At 37.5% G+C, this 20,715-nt stretch overlaps 1 protein-coding gene across 3 annotated transcripts in view; it reads left to right on the top strand.

The window, feature by feature from the left end:
* Window positions 1-20,715, top strand: part of FGF12 (fibroblast growth factor 12) — a 526,765-nt gene that overhangs the window by 300,848 nt on the left and 205,202 nt on the right. For all 3 annotated transcript variants that reach the window (XM_081028818.1, XM_081028817.1, XM_081028816.1), the window contains one exon: window positions 11,952-12,062. In XM_081028818.1, the coding sequence (XP_080884944.1) occupies window positions 11,952-12,062 (111 nt within the window). The remainder of the gene's footprint in view (window positions 1-11,951; window positions 12,063-20,715) is intronic.

Consider the following 20,715-nt stretch of genomic DNA (forward strand, 5'->3'; position numbering starts at 1 on the left):
TTGCTTCCTACCTTGTGTTAGTGGGTGCTATGCCAAGTACTGGGTAAATTATGGATAAAACGAGCATGACCTGACTGTCATGCATGCTATAATCTGGAGGAGCAAATGGACATTAAACAAAGAAAACTAGATACCTGATGACAAATTGTGATACGTGTTATGGAGGGGAAAAACGTGTGTTGACAGAGAATATGAATATGGATATGAAGGCAGATTTAGATTGAGGGGCTAGGCAAGACCTCTGTGAAGTGATATTTAAGCTGAGACTTAAATTTATCTTAGGGAGAAATGAAGCCAGGCAGAGAGACACGCATGTGTAAAAATCCTTAGGTCTGAAGAGAAAGAAGGTGTGTGTGCCTAGAGCTTAGTGAGCCAAGGAGAGAGTAAATTTAGATGGTGGAATGGTAGACAGAAGTCAGATGGTGCTCAGCATAGTATCCAGTACTTAGCATAGCACCCAGTACTTAGCATAGCACCCTCTAACATAACGTAAAAAGCAATCACATATTTGTTCAATGAACTGGTTTCTTCTCTCTGAGCTTCAGCTTTCATCTGTAAAATGACAGCATTGGAACAGTTAGGTGGCTGCGAATCCAGGATTCCAAAGCTCTCCAGGTCATGCTAAGGGTTTGACATTTTATTGTAAATAAAAAAATGGGAAGCTCTTAAGGGTTTAAGCAGGAGAGTGACGTGATCCAATTTATACTGTAAAATATTATACGGTAGTGTGGTTTGCAAGGGGATGAGGGGAAGAGAGTTAGTGAGGAGGCTGTTGGGGGCGTCTAGCCAGGAGCTATGGGGGCCAGGACAAAGGAGGCGGCCGTCGGATGGAGAGGAACAAACCATTGAGACCAGAGCCCAGACGTCTGCCTTCCCTGGCCTGTGCTTCCCACTGCACTTCTGCCCGGCCGGAACTTACCAATGAGTTGAGGCTGACTGAGCTACTGGTGGCGCTATAAACTGCTTTCTTGCAAAAACCATTATTACCGCTTCAACTCACTCTGGTTGACTCTGCAAATTTTTCTTGGTGAATGTTATAAAAAAAGATGATAAACGAAGGTCATATTTTAGAACAATAGCATTTTACCTGCAGATCATTTAGATTTGTGGTGTATGAGGGAACTCCCCGGGCTTGCCAACCTGGGTGAACGGATCTCCCCTGAGATACAGGACAGTTTTAGAGCAGGTCCAACGTTGTGAAGCTCCTCTGATGTTAGAGAACTGTCAAAACCTGCTCTCTTCCAAAGAACGTTCCAAATAACCATTTATTTCTGGTGCCAAAAGATATGTCTGTGAAAGAGAGGCCTGAAGACTAACAGAAGATTTTTCTATGCCAAGTGAGGATGCTTGTATTACAGAAGACTTTTTGTATGCATAGACGTGTCTACACACGCCCCACCATTTTTTTTTTTTTTAATGTATCAAGAGTCCAAAAGCCATGTCTTTAACTCCAGTTTAATGCTTGCTGTTTATTCCTGGTCACCTGGCTTTGTAGGTTTCTATCGTTTTCTGTGGGCTGAACCCAGTTAAGAAAAAAGGAAGGAGTATCAGCATGTTAGGTTTCTTTAAGAGACAACTGATGATTAGCAGTGAGAAGGTGGAAGAGCAGAGGATCTGATTGAACGCCTGGTTCTGCCGTTTATTAGATCTGTGATTTAGAGCAACTGACTTAACCTCTGTAAGCCTCAATTTCCTAATCTATAAAAAGGCCCAATGATAGGGCCTGACTTAAATTATCTTTGTGAGAATTCAGGGAGATAATCCCCATAAAGTCCCCGCTATGTGGTAAATGCTTGGCAGTTGTTATCTGTGAATATTACTCAGGAGAATTTGCCCGTTGCTACTAATTCTGCTCCTAACCATAGGTCTCTCTATCCACGTTAATTCTGACTGAAAGTTGAATCTCCCATAGGTGCGTGGTCACTGCCTGGTCACATAACACACTATAATATGTATTCGTCTTTCCTTACAAAACCTACAGCACCATCCAAAGAGTTGCACAAGAAGCAAAGTATGCCTGGGCACAAAGAAATTAAATAGCTTTCTGGATACCATACAGCTGTAGTTTGGCTCAAAGCCAGGACTTCTCTGGGAGGTATGAAACATTTCATTTGAAGGGACACAACACAGGAGGACCATGGTGTATTAAAGAGCCCCAATTCCAGCGATTAGAAGATGTGAGACCACAGAGTTTCCCCTCTCCCTGCTATTCTGCTTCTTCATCTGTAGAATGAGCCGGGACCTAAGTCCTGAATGGCTTTTCTGGTTCTAAAATCTCAAGAGTCTGGGATTATCTTGATGTTTGAAATATCTTGTGTTCTGCATTCTCTGGAGCCCTTTCCTGAGTTGCCTGGAAGGCAGTGTTCACTCCAGGTCTACTGCTTTGGGTGCTAGTCTGAGAAATTCCAAGGAGTTGGGACCAGAATCAACAGCCTCTTGTAAACAGAAATCATTAGAAAGACAAAGAAGTAATTTGGCTTCCTGGGAATGCTCACATTAAACTTCCTTCACCCTCACATTCCGTGATAGTCTACACTTAAATGGGGCTTCCTTAAAAGCCTGGTTGATTTGGATTTAGGGAGGAAGAGGTCATACATTTTTCTGGAACTGAAGGGAGTCTACGTATCCTGTCATCTACTACCATCGGCAAGCACAGTCAGTCCTCAGGCCAACGTCTTCTCTCTACCCTCATTGCCACTGCCTACCCAAGTCCCTTATTATATGTGACAGCTCCTTATGTGTCTTCCAGGGCCACATTACCACCTTCTCTCATTCACCATCTCTGTTGTTTCCTAGTTTCGCTTTCTAAAATATTGCCCTCATAATTTATCCTCAACTTCCAATCCTTCAGTGTTTCCCCATTGCCTAATGCAGTGCTACGTCCTATGTGAAATGGGTGGGACAAGACGATCTTTTGTCATGTCGAAAGAAACTATTTTAATTTTTGTTTATATTTAGTATTGGGGTATTTAAACACCTCAACTTTGATTTATAATATACATATAGTATATGGAGTGATCTCATACATATAATTTATAGATAAAAATATACATATATGGAGGCTGTAGATTTAAAATTTTTTACACATAGGGATATATAATTAAAAGAGTTTGGACATCATTGTTTAAAGGATAAAGTAACATTACTATTTTTGCTGAAGGCACCTCTAGTATCCTGGACCCATATTTCCCTTCTGCTGTTACCTCCAGCCACTGCCCGCACCCCCTGACTTCCCCATCCACTTGCCCAGTCCCACCCGGCCTTTGTTCCTGTTGATACTGCTCAAAGCAAAAATCAATCTGCCTGTCTATTCAAGGTGAAGTCTACAGTGTTGCTTCATCTTTGAAGCTTTTCCTAACTGCTTCTTGTCCCAGAACTCACCATCCCAGGTAAAATTAGCATCCCCGCTCTGTGATTCCAAGGCATTTTGTGTGTCCCTCCATAACGGCACTCTGTGTTCCCTGCTATAATGATTGGTTGTGTGCGTGTCTCCCTGCTGAGGCTGTGGGTGCCTTCAAGGCAGGAGTTACATCTTAGTCCTCTTTATACTCAGCACCTAGTGCACATCGGAAGTCAATACGTGGTGTTTGAGTTATTTAACATTTTCACGAGCATCTAGTAGAGAAGAATCTGGGAGGGAAGGGGCTCATGATACAAGGAATAAAAGTGGCTCAGAACAAAAGTCCCATCCTTATTGGCATTTCCCGTCCTAGCTCAATATCCCTGCCCTGCTTCTCCCATCTTCCCCAGCATAGACTGCTTCAGTGAAGAGGATACTCTAGGAAAGCGTCTCCTTCCTTTCCATTTAGTGGTGAAGCCGCACGAAGGTTAAAGATTGCCGGTCTCAAGGTCACTTGATTCCCGTAGAAGTGGGAGGCAGCTCAGGGCTTTGGAGACTGTAGTTTCTGGAGGACGCTGTTGTGTTAGTCACACTGTTCAGTGTGGAGCGGCTGGGACTGAAAATGGAAAGAAAGGCATTGAAGGCCAGAGGCATTATATTAAAAGGCTGTAAACATCTTTCTTACAAATGAGGAGCTCCTCTGAAAGTCACAAGTGACAATGATAAGTGCTAAATATAACTTATCTCCTTCTTTCTTTCAACATATGAACACTCCTCACCTCTCCTGCGCCTGGCACTGAGTTAGTGTTGGGACGGAATGAATAATTCAGGGTCCCTGCCCTCGAGGAGCTCATAGTTCAGCAGTAGAGACAGTCTCAGAACAGTGTGGGGCGTCCTCTCCTAACATGCACACAGGGAGCCCTGCAGAAGGAGTGATTACTTTTCCCTCAGGGTATCAAGAAAGGTCTCTGGAAGAAAGCTGAGCCCAGTACACTGAGGAGAAATTCCGGGCATACCGTAGGAGGAAGGCAGGGGTTGTGCCATTCAGGTAGAGGGAGCAGCATCAGGAAGGGTTGAGCACAAGCATTGGCAAGCTTTCTCTGTAAAGAGCCTGTTGGTGAATCTTTTAGTCTTTGCAGGATGTAGGGTCTCTGTTGAAACTACTCATCTCTGTTGTTGTAGCACGAAAATAGCCAATGTGTGAAAGAATGGGCATGGCTGTGTTCCAATAAAACTTTATGTACTAAATTGGCAGTAACAGGGCTGTAATCTGCCAACTCCTGGCCTGGAGGAAGGATCTTCGGAGAGCCTCTTCTCTGAGGGTTTCTGATCTTTTCAAGTGTTAGTATACTTCGCACTTGCCGTTCTCTGCACTTGGAATGCACTTTTCTTCGGTAACTCCAATGGTTTGCTCTCTCTCCTTATTCAGGTCTCTGTGATATCATCTTCTGACCACTCTGTCCACAATAGCACATACATCCCCTGTACACTCCATCTTTTTTCATTGCTTTAGTTTTCATCATAGCACTTGGACTAAAACTGTATTATGTATTCATTGTTTCTCTGTTTACTTTCTGTCTTTCTTACTAGAACGTAAGGCTTCTGACTTGTTCTCTGTTGTATTCAGTGGTGTGCTGGAACCAGTTGTGCTCGTCTCTTCCCAATCCAACTCTACATTCAGTGATGCCAGGTAGTAGTTGTAATTGGCCATGATGGGCATATTTATACCATGGAAAAGAGTCCCATGGAGATCAGGTTTTGAGCATTCTTTTTCCTTGAAAGCTGGTTTACTAGTACACCGCTAGTTATCCCCTGTGCCTAGAGCAATAACCTCCACAAAGCCTAGTGCTCAATAAATACTTGGTTTTTTTATTGAAATGTGCCATTAGTATTTGTTGATTGAGAAAATAAATATGCTCGGATAGATACAGAGTCCTCTTGCAATTATTAGTATTTCACAGAGATTTCCATGGCTCTTAGGTAGGTCACTACTGATGGCATCTGCCACCGTTATTTGATGGGGAGACTGAGGACTCGGACAGGATGTGACTCTCTTTATCCCACCAAGCAGATTCCGCTAGGCCGTGGTGACATGTTTCTGGTCTTCTATGTTTTGTTCTGCAAGGCACTCCTTTCGGTGTGTCCACTGCAGTGTACTGAGTGAATGAGGGGCCTACAGCTCTTTTACTAAACAACATGTATTTTTGGTAGATTCCTATAGCTCAGTGTGGTTGTAATTTCTGCAATGTGCTCAAAAACCCAGAAAAATTCTATCCTCTTTCAGATGTCTTACTGTATCCCATTTCTCATATGTCTGGGCCTTTGAGTTATGTTATGTAAATGTTCCCTAGTCGATACCCTTTAGCTGTGATTGTTGAGAAATGTATCTGTTTATGAACAATTTCTAACCCTTATAGTGCAATTTTGAAATCTGCAGCAGAAGCACTTGACAAAAATCACACTTAACAGCCTCTGCAATCTCGGTTTCTTTAAGTGGGCAACATTTAACCTTAATACTGAGAACCCATTTGTAAACCCACAGAGCCTGATGAAAAACCCCATCAAATTCCTCCACAGTCCATGTTTAACAATTCAAAAGAACTTTGCATTTTCAGGATGCCTGGTTAACAGTCTTCACAATTCTGTCTCCTAACTACAAACCAAGAAACAGAAAGGTGGACTTGTGTTTAGTGGGCCATGTGGTTTATCCCAAAGCTTTCCAGGACCTCAGAAGAGGACCTTGCATTGTCATACAGGAGGCCTTATCTTTTGATGACACCCACGTCCTTTACAGCTGTTCTGGCCTGTAGCTTTTCTGCCTCTCTCTGTTTGCTCCTGTGAAATGACAGGAAACCCACTCTTTCCTTAGGCAGTCTGTTCTCTCTTTTTATACAACCTACAGAAAGTTCTTTTTGACTTGCCTTCCTGTAACTTTCACCCATTAGCCCTAGTTCTATCCTTGTGGAGCCACTCAGAACAAATTGGTTTCTTCTTACTTCTGCCTACTCTCAAAAAACAAGGGCAGCTTTCATATCTCGAGTCCTACCTCTCCGGGTTGCACATCCACTGTTCGTTCAGCCATCTTCATACATAAGTCCTTTGTACCCTCTTTATTTGGCTCCCTTTTCCTGGACGTGTTCAAGTTTTGCAAGTGTCCTTTCTTAAAGTGACTGAGCAGTGCTGGAGAGTGGCTGGGACCATAGACCCTTAAGCTAGATCTGCCTCTTCATTTACTAGTTCTGTAACCTTGGACAAGTGATGTAGCTTCTCCGAGTCTCAATTATCTCATTTGAAAAATGAAAAAAAGTAACTTACACATGTAGTTGTTGTACTAAATAAAACTGTAGTAAAATCATCAGAGGAGTGCCCTGTACAAAATAGATGGGCTCAAATATAGCCATTGTTATAATTACTATTAGTTCTCTGGATATGGCTTTCATCACAAAGTTTGGATCACTGTTCTATTTTTCATTTTAGATTGGAGTTTACATGGGGGCATTTTCTCTAAGTTTGGGTGCAATATAATACATATTTCTTGCACAGTTTTCTATAACCCCTTTTCCTTATCACCCCCACACTCCAATAACTCATGCACGAGCAGCTAGCTGCTCCTCCTTCTGCTCCTCTCTTCTCTGCCTTCTTGCCCCCCAACCCCCTAGCTTACAGGAGATACAGATATGTCTTGACACTCACATTGGGCCTTAGTGTTTTGGATTTTAAAAAGTCTTTGATGTTGGTGAAGGAAGGTATTTTGATGAAGGAAGATGTTAGATTCCAAGGTCCTTTCCAATTTCAGAATTCATTGTATTTTCTGCAGTCTAGTATTCATCCCGAGATGTGTGGTCAGGCCCTCGTAGTTGCAACTCTGCCCTGGGCTTACACTGTGTATCCCGGTAAGTGCTCCATAGCACTACACCACAAACTAGCAGGAATAGCTGGAGAGCTGCTTTAGGTCTCAGCTTTTTTAAGTGGCTTTGAATTCAAACATTATGTTGAAATTACTCTGTAGTCCTGAAGGGAAGTAGTGCTGAATGCGAGTTCACCTCCTTGACCTTCTTTCTCACCCATCCTCTTTGAGGATAAAATTTCTTACTTGATTTTGAAATTACTATTTTGAATAAACTTTTTAATTTTAAAATGGTTTTATATTTACAGAAAAGTTAAGATAGTACACAAAATTCCCCTATATCCTATCTATACTATTTTTGTTTTCCATATTAATATCTTACATTGATTTGGTATATTTGTGAAAATTAATGAATCTGTATCAATACATTATGATTAAATAAAGTCCATACTTCATTCAGATTTTCTTAGTTTTTACCTTTTTTTTCTTTCTTTCAGTTTCAGGTTCCCATCCAGAATACCACATTACATTTAGTTGTCATGTCTCCTTAGTCTCTCTTGGCTGTGACAGTTTCTCAGACTTTCCTTATTTTTGATAACTTTGACAGTTTTGAGGGGTATAGGTCAGCTATTTTGTAGAAAGTTGTTCAGTTGGAATTTGATGTTAGACTGAGGTTATGAGTTTGGGAGAGGAGCATCATGGAGGTAAAGGGCCATTCTCATCAAATGTTAATCTTGATCACCTGACTAGGGTAGTGTTTTATTTGTCAGTTTTTTCCACTATAAAATTACTCCCTCTCTCCCCCCCCCCCTTTCATGTTGTATTCTTAGAAAGGAAGTCATTATATACAACCAATGGGAGTTTATTTCTTATTCACCTGTCTGAGGTGGGTATTTCTGATGCCTGTTATCTTTTTTCCACTAGTTTTCCAGGGGCCCAGAATTGTTCTTTTTGTCGATATTTCCTAAGCCTTTGTCATCTTAATCCAGCCAGTGTTAAGCAAAAGAGAATTTGGAGGAAAATATTTGCTTTTAAAAGCCTTGGCCTGAAAATGGCACACATAACTTTCACTTACATTCCATATGACACTCATTCATCTGCCAAACCTAACTGCAAGGGAGGCTAGGACATATGGTCTAGCTGGGTGCCTAGGAAAAAGAGGAAATTAATTTGGGAGAAAAGCTAGCAGTATTTGCTATACCACATCAGAGTACAAAAGGTAACAAGTCGATACCTCACTCCCTCATCTAATAACGTAGTCATCAGTCATTAAAAAATAAAATATAAAAAAAATAATGCGAAATATAACCTTAGAATCAAAGAGAATCATATAAATTGAAAAAAATAGCTTAATAAACACTTATTCCATTGACCTATTTTTCTTATTTCACTATTGACTTGTAAATATTTGTTGAGAACAGGCACTTATCTGCATGCCAGCATTTGAGAATCTCTGCCACATTATTATGCCTATTCCAGACCCTACATCATTCCCAGAGTCTACCATGCTGTTTTTTGCCTCCTTCCATTGTTTTTTTGTCTGGAATGCTCTTCCTTGGGTTGCTGTTCTTTTGTTTGTTTGTTTTTTGCCTGTGAAAATTCTCACTCTTCAAGTGACAGATGAGGTGCCTTCATCCAACCTCGAGACAGAATTAGTCCCTTGCTCCTTAGTGCCATCATGCCACTCTGCTCCTATTCCACCGTTTAACAGCTATCCCACACTAGTATATGTTTCATGCATTACGCTGGGTGCTCCCTGAGGACCGCCAGGTTTATTATTCTATTAGAGCCTTATGCATAGTCTGACAAATAAAAAGCATGTTTTGTTGAATGCACCCAGGATTCTAGATGTGCCAAAAAGTGGTCTCATTTTTTGTTCCCCTTTCTTTAAAATACAAAAAAAAAAAATACCTCCCCCCAATTATAAAAGTGATCCTCATTTATGATCACCAAGCTTTCAGAGACAAGGTGATGTTGAGCTGAGCCTAGAAAGGCTGGTGGGGTTTGACAGATGATAACAAGGTACAGACCCTTTAGGCAGGTGGCACTGCTTTATGTCAGTACGACACCTCCTCGGTTCAGGACATTTGTTCCATAGATGATCAGGTCTCCTTTGAAACATCTGTAGTATAAGACATTCACTTTCATAGCTCGTCACATAATTAAAACTCAGACTCCAAGCTTATTCTGGCACTGCTCTTGGCAGTGGGGGATGGTATCAAAGCCTAGTGCTCATTATTTTGAACAGGAGTTACCAACCTTAATTCCCAGGGCCTCAACAGGGGGTGGAGGTGGGGAATAGAGTCACCATAGCAAAAGAGGTGTTTAATTACAGCTACAAAAGAGGAGTATGAAAAAACAAACAGTCATTTGCAGGCATTAATAACTCAGCTGCCATGCATATCGGTACCAACCAAAACATGACTTCTTAAAGTGAACTTATCAAGCTGATTAGATAGAAAATATGACTTATAAGGCAATTGTTCCTTTCCTTCTATCTTTTTTGTAGCCTCTACTCTTAATCTGCTGTTTACTTTAATGACTTTCCAAGCTCAATTAATACTTCATTAAAACAGAAATCAGGAGACATACTCGCAGAATCTGTTTATAGTGTTCCTTTTACCTCACACTGTTTCCTTGATTGTCATGGTTGGAAAAAGTGGACCTTAATTAGGATTGATATTCTTATGAGATTTTTCAATTCACACTATAACATTTCTTCATTTGAAATTCTCAATGATCATAGTAAGCGTAGAAATTATTTTTTTCCCATTATATGGATATGAAAAACTGAGCATCAGATGTTAAATGCCTTGCTCAGGACCACTCGGCAATTGTGGTTCAAAGTTGGGTGTTCTGATAGCACGTCGAGAGCGGAGTATACCACAACAGGAACTGCCTGTCAATCAATTTGCCTCCTGGTAGAGGCACATGTGCTTTTTTATTTCCCCCAATTATAAAAATGATCTGCACTTATGGTTGCCAAAGCTTCATGGAGGAGTTGATCTTGAGCTGAGCCTGAAAAAGTTGCTAAGGTTTAATAGATGGTAATAAAGACACAGGATATCTATTTCGCAGTGAAGTTAGCTAGCTATGTGCTTCTCCAACATATCCCTGTATGTCGGATTGGGTGGGCCCATGGAGGCAATGCATTAAAGATGGATCCATTTCTTGATGTCTGCCACCAACTCAGGGCAAGGACTGTAAGGTTCTTAAAGTCAATAGGGATTCATGGGGTGGGGGTGGGGCATCTAAAGTTCATTTAGTTTAACTTCTATTGATATTATTAATACATAAATTAAGGTCCACAAATTAAATAAACTAAATTTAGTACATAAAGATAATAGATAGTTAATCAGATTGCCTAATTTTCAGTTTGGTTCATAACCCTCCTTCCTCATTCCCAATTTTCTTGGCATTTTTTCTGCTTCTTAGGATTGCTTGGAAGAAGACATGTTTATATAGGCATTGCATCATATTCATAAATATGTGTGATTAAGTCATGTGCAAAAGGCTAACCATAGACATATGTTTTAGGGAGCAGAACTATACCCAAAGAGTTAAATGCATTGAATCCTTAACTAGAATTTTTATTTAAAACATAAAGATCAGTAAATGTATCAGTTTAACGCAGTAACTAGCATATATCCTAACCAAAAACTACAACAACAACAAAAAACAACAAAAAAATGAAAGAAATTCAGAGTGATTATTGGTTGAATAAATGGGTGAAGGCATGGAATTGACTGTCAGTTGAAATTCAGAGATTGTCCTTTTGAGGATAACATGTTGTTACTTTAACAATCATCTGATATCTATCTTTGCCTCAATTTTCATCATGAGAAGCAGAATTTTTCTGTTTCTCCTCATTTTTGTGAAACAATGAGAGCTCTAAATGCACTAGAATAGCCTAATTTTTGCTGAACACTGAAGTAGAGACAAAGATGGTGGGGATGCTGTAGAAAATGGATTGTTGCTGACAGCCAGCACCAGGATGAGAAAGCTTTATGTATTTATATTAGTTGCTATACAAAAATCCAAATGCGATATACCAAGTTCAGTTTTGGCGGTATTAGCTTGTAGGGAGTTTTTAAAAGCTGAGGGCCAATAATTAGAGAAATAGGCATAAATGATTTATTTTTTTACTGAAAAAATTGACTCTGGAGTACTGGGGCTCTTATCTCGTGAGGAATTTCGTAAAGGTGAAATCGTTTCCACATACTTCCCAGTGACGTTTCATGGCCATAGGTTTTGTTTTTTCCTGTGGTCCTCATCCAGGCCATTCTTTCTGGCTGTACTTGATCAGAATTTCAAGACCCAAGAGTTTCTGATGGACAGTTGACATTCAGTAGAAATAGGAGTCTTTCAGGGGCTGATTATGATTGCTGGAAGCTTAAGAATTACAGTGGCAGTTTGGTTTAAACAGTGTGATTTTGGAATGGGACCATAAACTTGCAGTCAGACACTAGATGCATGTGCGAGAGAAATAATTCACTTTTTAGTATGCCTCTGTATTTTTCTAATCATAATTAGTTTCTATGTATTTATATTTGGTTTATTGCTACATAGCATTACGGCTCTGCCTCTAGAAGGAACAAAAATTAAAGTGAAGATATGCTAGTGAAATGCTGCGTTTCCAAATACTTCAATATTTAAGCCATTGGCAGTTAAGTGCTTACTGAGAGAATGTTTCTGACAATTTGCAAGTGTGCATTTTTATACACAAAATACAAATTTGAATAATCATTTCATTTTGTTTTGCAGAACCCCAGCTGAAAGGAATTGTGACAAGGTTATTCAGCCAGCAGGGATATTTCCTGCAGATGCACCCAGATGGTAACATTGATGGGACCAAGGACGAAAACAGTGACTACAGTAAGGACATTAGCTTCTTGCAATTCAGTTACAATCAAGCGCATGGCCCTGTGTAGTGTAGACTGAAAGCATGGCCAGGCTGCTTTTTGAACTATTTAACTACAAGTAAGCTGGTGTTTTTTCCATTATTATTATTATTTTATTCTTTTTGCTATAATTCCCTATAGCAAAGCGACAGTAAAGGAGAAAGGTTATGCACTAAAAGAGAAGATAGGGGGCTTGGCAATGTTCCAGCTAGTCACAGAACAAGAATATTCTCCATCCTAGTGTTTGTAGTCAGAGTCCTGATAAGTATTCATAGGAACAAGGCAGGCCTTCCAGCATAAGATGGGGTTTTTAGGCCTAGAATTAAATAGTAGACATGTTAAGATAATTCTCAGAACATTATTTCTGGCAGACCAAAATTACTTCTTTTTTTTTTTAATTTATTGGGGTGACAATTGTTAATGAAATTACATAATTTCAGGTGTACAATTCTGTATTACATCATCTATAAATCCCATTGTGTGTTCACCACCCAGAGTCAGTTCTCCTTCCATCACCATATATTTGATCCCCTTTGCCCTCATCTCCCACCCTCCACCCCGCTTACGCTCTGGTAACCACTAAACTATTGTCTGTGTCTATGAGTTTTTGTTTCTAATTTGTTTGTCTTGTTCTTGTTGTTTTTGGTTTATATACCACATATCAGTGAAATCATAGGGTTCTCTGCTTTTTCTGTCTGACTTATTTCGCTTAGCATTATACTCTCAAGATCCATCCATGTTGTCACAAATGTTCCTATATCATCTTTCCTTACCGCCGAATAGTATTCCATTGTGTATATGTACCACAACTTCTTTATCCATTCATCTATCGAAGGATATTTTAATTGTTTCCATGTCTCGGCCACCGTAAATAAAACTTCAGTGAACATTGGAGCACACTTGTCTTTATGGATAAATATTTTCAGATTTTTGGGTAGATACCCAGGAGAGGGATTGCTGGGTCATATGGTAATTCTATTCGTAATTTTTTGAGGAACCTCCACACTGCCTTCCATAATGGCTACACTAGTCTGCATTCCCACCAACAGTGGATGAGGGTTCCTTTTTCTCCACAGCCTCTCCAACACTTGTTACTATTTCTCCATTCTGACTGGAGTGAGGTGATATCTCATTGTGGTTTTTATTTGCATTTCTCTGATGATTAGTGATGTTGAGCACAAAATTACTTCTTAAGGTAAACATTGAATATGTACGTACGTAACATGTTATTTTATTTTGATCGAGGAAAACTTGTTGGTTTTAAAAGAAAAATATGTTAAAATTGTATCATGATGTTTTATAGTGTATGTGATAATAACAGAGTAATAAAGATTGGTAGACCTGAAATTTTGTTAATAATTTTTGATACAAAATGCTGTATATTAAAATATTGTTAATATCCCTGGAAATAGTTTTTAAGTAATGTAACTATAGAGTACAATTTTAATAACTTAACAAAATCATCAAGGTATGACAGAGTATACTTGTGTTTCAGAAAAATTTTAAATACAAACCTTCATATCAAGAATGATCACTCTTATCTTTCATTTTCTGCATGAGGATATACAGATACTGAGAAAAATTTGTGTTGTTCTAAAATTATGCAGGGTGCCATATTGTTTTCCTAAAGTTTGTCTTAGTTCACTGCTAGCTCTTTAGTGTCAAGCATATAATAAATGCTCATTAAATATGTGTCCAATTGAGTTATCTTCTGATGGATATGACTTTGTGGTCAGACTGACAATCTACCAAAAGGTAGATTGCATAAGGTGATCTAAGAAGCCTGATATTTTATGGCGAAATATCTTCTCAATTAAAAATAATGATTTGAGGAAAGATCTATAATCTCTAAAGTGTGAAAATGCTCTAGTCTACCCCTTCTAAGTTATCCTTTCTTCCATAATATTACTCATTACAAAATACGAATTACAATAAAGGTCTTCTTACAAAGAATGTCATCCCAGTTTCCTGCAAAGTAGTTGATTAGCTTATTGTGGTTTGCATTTTTGTTTGTTTTTGTGGGAATGCATTCTTTAAATGATTCACATTTTCAACTGAGTACTGAAGTATGAGAATGCTTTTCTCTCCATGTAGGATTTCCATCTATCGCTTCTGTACATGGATGTAGATTTAACAAAGCTACAAGTATAGATAGAAAGAATCAGGGAGACTGTTTAGCTGTGTCATCCATGCTATCCCTGATGTATCTCTTAATCTCAGTTTATTTTTCTATAAAATGAGATGGCTAGAGATGATAATATTATCCTCCATCAGTAATATCCACCCCACTTTAAAGAAAAAAGATTAAAAAATTATAAATTGATGAAGATAGAGTCAATTCCTTAGTAAGCTAAATAGTGAAACTCATTTCCCCAGGATGTAACTGTAACCCAGACAGCTGTCCTGAAGGTGCCAGACATTTATCATGGGGCAATGGCAGAAGGGCGGTGGTGAAAGTGTGGGGTCAACTAACACAAATCCTTCCTTTACTGTTTCTAGAAAAATAATTGACAGTGCTTGCTCTGCTGATGCTGAGTCAATGGCTCGTGTAAATATACTCCCATGTATATAATGTATACATACATATATTATATGCGTATACTATGTATGTATAGTAAAATACATAGTTATGCATAATACCCTTATGCAAAATACACACATCAAAAGTGAAACATTTTTTTCAAATACCTTTAGAAACTGTCTGAATTGACAAATTTAAAATGTCTTATTTTTGCACACAATGTGATATGTAGATTATGTATTACAGAATTGTACAACTGAAATCTATGTAACTTGACTAACAATTGTCACCCAATAAACTTTAAATAAAAAAAATATTTTTTATTAAGTTAAACTACTGCACATACCTTTTGACATTTCGATATTAAAAGTAGCTTAGATGTATCAAATAATAAGACAAAGGTAAATTTATCGGGATACCCAACCTCTGGCTTAAAATTTAGTTAGACATATCAATACATTTGTACCCTCTGTGTTCTCTCTGATGGAGTCCTAGAATCCTCTTTCTTTCAGTACCAGACATAACAACTCTCCTGAATTTGGATTTCTTTTATTTCCATTCAGTTTTAAAAATATATTTTTTCACATATGAGTATGTAAATCATCCATTGTATTATTTTGCATGTTTTATATGTTTTATAAGTGAGAGCATCAATGGATATAAATTTTATATACTCTTCCTCTTTTAATATTATGGTTGTGAAATGTATATATGGTTATATAGTTCCTTTATATTATTAATTTTTATTTTTGTCACTATTCCATTGCATGAATATACCCAAATATATTTATCCATTCTCTTTTTGGTGGATAATTATCATTTCCATTTACAAATTGTACTGCCAAGATGTTTCTTATAGATATTGAAGCAGCATTCCCTGACCATCCTTTATAAAATTACACATCTTACCGTTGCCTTCTTTATTTTGACACCCCACTATTTTTCAATTCATAGTTCCTATGAACATCTGACATTTATATTGTTGCTCTTTATTTGTTTATTTTTTATCTTCCTTTCAGGAGAGTGTAAGTTCCATGAATGAAGAGATTTTGTTTTGATCTTTGATGTATCTTTAGAACCTAGAGTGAGCCTGACTACATTTAAAGTATTCCATAAAAATGGAACAAATGAATGAATACATCTTTGTGTATATGTGCAAAAGTTTCTCTAGGTCACTGGCTAAATACTCTAACCACTCAAATACATATATTTTTTAATATTTTATTGGGGAAGAGGAACAGTACTTCATTGGGAACAGTGTGTACTTCCTGGCCTTTTTTCCAAGTCAAGTTGTTGTCTTTTCAATCTTAGTTTTGAAGAGCGCAGCTCAGCTCCAGGCCCCTTGCCGTTGCTAGTTGCTAGTTCCTAGTTGCCGGGGGCACAGCCCACCATCCTTTGAGGGAGTCCAACCGGGAACCTTGTGGTTGAGAGGACCTCTCCAACCAAGGGAGCCATCCGGGAGCTCAGCGGCAGTGCAGCTCAAGGTGCTGTGTTCAATCTTAGTTGTAGTGAGCACTGCCCACCATCCCTTACAGGACTTGAGGAATCGAACTGGCAACTTTGTGGTTGAGAGCCCACTGGCCCATGTGAGAATCGAACCAGCAGCCTTCGGAGTTAGGAGCACGGAGCTCCAACTACCTGAGTCTCCGGGCGGCCCTCAAATATTTTTTAACGTTTTCTTTTGAAATAATTTTAGACTTCAGAAAAATTACAAAGTAATACAGAGAATTATTGGGTATTCTTCTCACCCAGTTTCCCCTAACGGTACAATTTATGTAATAAAAGTACAATTATTAAAATGAGGAAATTAATGCTGGTATAATACTGTTCACCGAGCTCTTGACTTTATTCAGATTTCCAGTTTTATGACTAGTGTACTTTCTTCTGATTCCCCCATCCCAGTATTTTCATTGAAAATTTTCCAATGAAAATAAACAGTTTTTATTTATACATTTTCTGAGTGGGGATTTAAAACATCAGAGAAGGATTTAAATTCTACTCATTTTTAAATAGAAAATTACAAGCCTCTAAAATGTTAAAATGCCTTTTCTTTCTCTACTCTATGTGGGCAGGAGTAAAAGCTTTTAATTGTTCGAAAAAAACATCTTATTACTATGAGCATCTGTCAGAATTGTTTGGTTCAGTAGACATTATTACATCCAACCAACCTTACCATGGTATCTTGCATAGAATAGATAAAGACACCTGTTCTTTTGTTCATGAAGAAAAGACTAATTACATATAATTGAGTACAAAACAAATGGATTTGTCAGAGGCAACAGATAAGAATCTCTGCAAATGTAGTAGTAACAAAAGATGTAAAACTGTGTTGGAATGCTGGCACAAAAAAAGACAACTGCAGTTTGGAGAGTATTAATAGGGAATTTTACATAAAATTAGACAGGTAATTATTCTGCTCCACTAGTTACCATGGGAGAAGATTCATTTGAAGTGGTCAAACGTGCTGGGGTGAAAACAATTAAGATGTAACCAAATGCATTGTTCTCTTTCTTCTGAACAATAAAATATTAAAGCCATTTGATGTAGAATGAACTGACTGATCAATTAGTCCAAGGGTGATTCTGGAGATATTCAAGCAGAAGATAAACAGGCACTTACAAGGGGGTTTACAAGAAAATCCTTTTGGTGTGAAAGGGGGAAGAAGGTGTTGGTGATTGGGATAGTCTCAGAACTCGGTGACTTCAGCCCTGGGTCTTTGAAAATTAGTTTGAATTAGTAAGACAAGTACATGGTATAGCATAGTAAAGGTACACGTGAGTATACAGTTGAGAAAGAGCAGAACAGTCCCTTAGAGCCAGGAGCTGCTGTGGCACGCCCAGCAGGTCTAGGTGTCCTTTTTTATTTTTTTTTTTTCGTATCATTTAATATCAAGCTTGGCTTCACAAAACATTCTTGAATATTTTATTCTCTTGATCATAAAACCAAGGTTCTTTTATATCTATGAATTACCTTTGGAAGATTATTAGATCATATATTATATATATATAATTAATTATATATATATAATTAAAGTTTATTGGGGTGACAATTGTTAGTAAAGTTACATAGGTTTCAGGTGTACAATTCTGTAATACATTATCTATATCTCACATTGTCTGTTCACCACCCAGAGTCAGGTCTCCTTCCATCACTATATATTTGACCCTGTTTACCCTCTTCTACAACCCCTCTCCCCCTTACCCTCTAGTAACCCCTAAACTATTGTCTATGTCTGTGAGTTTTTGTTTCTTCATCTGTTTGCCTTGTTCTTTTGTTGTTTTCAGTTTTATATACTACATGTCAGTGAAATCATATGTTTCTCTACTTTTTCTGTGTGACTTATTTCGCTCAGCATAATAATCTCAAGATCCATCCATGTTGTCGCAAATGGCTCTATTTCATCTTTTCTTATGGCTGAATAGTATTCCATTGTGTATATATACCACATCTTCTTTATCCAATAATAATCGAAGGACACTTTGGTTGTTTCCATGTCTTGGCCCCTGTAAAGAAAGCTGCAGTGAACATTGGAGCACTTATGTCTTTATGGATAAATGTGTTCAGATTTTTTGGATAGAAACACCAAACCAGATAATGCCACTGTGACTGTGGTGGATCACGACAAAAACAAGATCATTCTGTAACCACATCTGAACACACACTAAAACAAAAACATTTTCCAAACTACAAAATGGTCAAATATTTCTCTATCTGGCTTTTATGAATGGCTGCTGCATCTTCATCAAACACAGCTTTAACTTTGCTTTGTTCTTATTAACCTTATAAATAAGAATTATTAAGATACCCAGTCATAGAGTTACACCCACCCCCTTAGAACATCCAATCAGAGTAAATCTATATTTCTTGACGCCTCCCTCAAAATCATACAACACTGACCAAATCCTATAAGTCCTTTTTTACATCTTCTTACTAAAGATGTCTTAGTTCTGCCATGTTGCGTTTTTTCCCTGCTTACTTCGACTTACTAAACATAACTTTGTTCAACTGCGTGTGTGCTTCTCTGACAGGAAGGCACTGACACAGTCAAAAGTAGTTTTCTGTTCTTTTCCTCTCTGCCACCTGGTAACATTTCTTTGTATTCTTCCAGATATAGTCTGTGCATTTATCAACATATACAATACTATTTATATCTATATAGTATATATCTTGTGTAACACATTTTTTGACTTAAAATAGTATATCTACAAAATTTTTCCATATTAGTGCATATTTAAATAGAATAATTTTTTAATTTAATTTCCTGTTGAGTAACATTTCAGTTTTTTCTAATGTTTTGCTAATGTGAGCAATTCTATAAAGAATATATTTGCACATAAGTCATTTTGCATGTGTGCAACCATATTTACATGATGGATACTTAGAAATGAAAGTGCTGGGTCAAGGGTATGTGCTTTTATAATTTTAAAATCTATTTGTTCTTCATCATACAGATTTACACCGAGAGTATCTGTTTTCTTGTCTTCTAGTCAACAAAATGCATTATCAATTTTTTTGTTCTTTGTTACCTAAAAACATAAACTTTGTTTTTTCTTAAGATGAGTTAGGTTGAGCACTTCTATGTATATTTTAAGAGCCATCTACACTGCTTTTTTTAATAAAATGTTTATATGTTTCTACACAATGACTTTTTTCATCAGTTGGAAATCTACATTTTAAAAATCAGCTCTATGTTATGTGTTGCAAATATTTTTACTCGCTTTGTTGTTTATCTCTGAATATTTTTTGCCGTGCTATATATTATTTTTAAACATTTTAAATATGCATTTATGTCCTTCAACTTTTCTTTCCTGTTTAGAAAGGCTTTACTCATTCCAAAATTACTTTTAAAAATTCCTATGTTTTGTTTTAGTGAAGTATTGTTCCGTCTTTATACTTAATGTTTAACTAATCTGGAATTTATTTCTTGAGATCTTCTGGTCTAGACCTCTAATATTGTGTGTTCCTAACTACTGATTACAAAAACAAATGCAGTTTCTTCAGATTTTATGAATATATTAAATTCCCCATGAGTTCGGCATAAAGAAAAACATTTCAAAATGGTTTCTTTCTGAGGTTCAGAAATCTAACGAGAAATTAAAAAATTTTGTCATCCAGTTATGTTTTCTATACAATAGCAAACATATGATGTTTTGATACCAACAGTCACATGTATGTAGATATAGCCAAAACCAGCAGAAGCTCTGTATCGCTATACTATGAACAGAAACATGATTCAAATGGTTAATTAGGGAGAATTATCAAGGACATAAGAGTTGCTGCAAAGAATTATAAAGATGTTTGCTACTACTGATAAGGGGCCTTTCTGGACAAGAAATTTATCTCTTTCACCTACTTACATATACACATTATAGTACACATGGAAGAGATAGGGCTGTGCCTTATCCAATTATAGGAATGTTATGTTCTTCTAGTGTCATCTATACCTTAAGAATATGTTATCAACTTGTAGGTGTGAAATTACACCTGCAAGTTGGATGAAAAGAAAAAGAAAACACACTTGTTATCCTGCTGATTTTCTTTAAGCAAGGTTATTTATGTAATGTTGAGCAACACTTGGTACATGCAGTGGTACTGATTTAGTGGCATATCTTTTCAAGAGCAAAATTAATATTCAGCCTTAGCTTATGAATGTAATTACTTCACTTGATTTTTTTAAAGGAAATATCTTGCCTTTTGATTTTGATAGGTAGAAGGAAAGTAATGGACATTTGTTAGAAATGTGTTTCTATTGACTGTGTTTTAATTTTAAAAATTGTTCCTCCAAATAGTATTTGTGGGAAGCTTGAATAAGAACCAATTATTCTCTTGAATAGTTTACCTATTTACATAAAATCACAGGGGAATATGTATTTTTTACTTTTGCCTCAAAAAATACTCAAACGTATTTTTTACTTTTGCCTCTTACCTTCTTATTTGTCTTACATTTCTTTTTGATCTTAAGACTTCTGCCCTCATGTGTCCCTCTGGTCAGGAAAGTAAAACATGAGCCATTTGAAATTAGCCTCCTTTCTATGTGGTCTATAATTATTTATCGGCATATTTATAGGCTGTATGCATAGTGGTTCAGAATCTTTGGGGAGCTACG

This window comes from Rhinolophus hipposideros (genome assembly GCF_964194185.1).
Source record: "Rhinolophus hipposideros genome assembly, chromosome: 2".
In the NCBI taxonomy this organism is placed as follows: Eukaryota; Metazoa; Chordata; class Mammalia; order Chiroptera; family Rhinolophidae; genus Rhinolophus; species Rhinolophus hipposideros.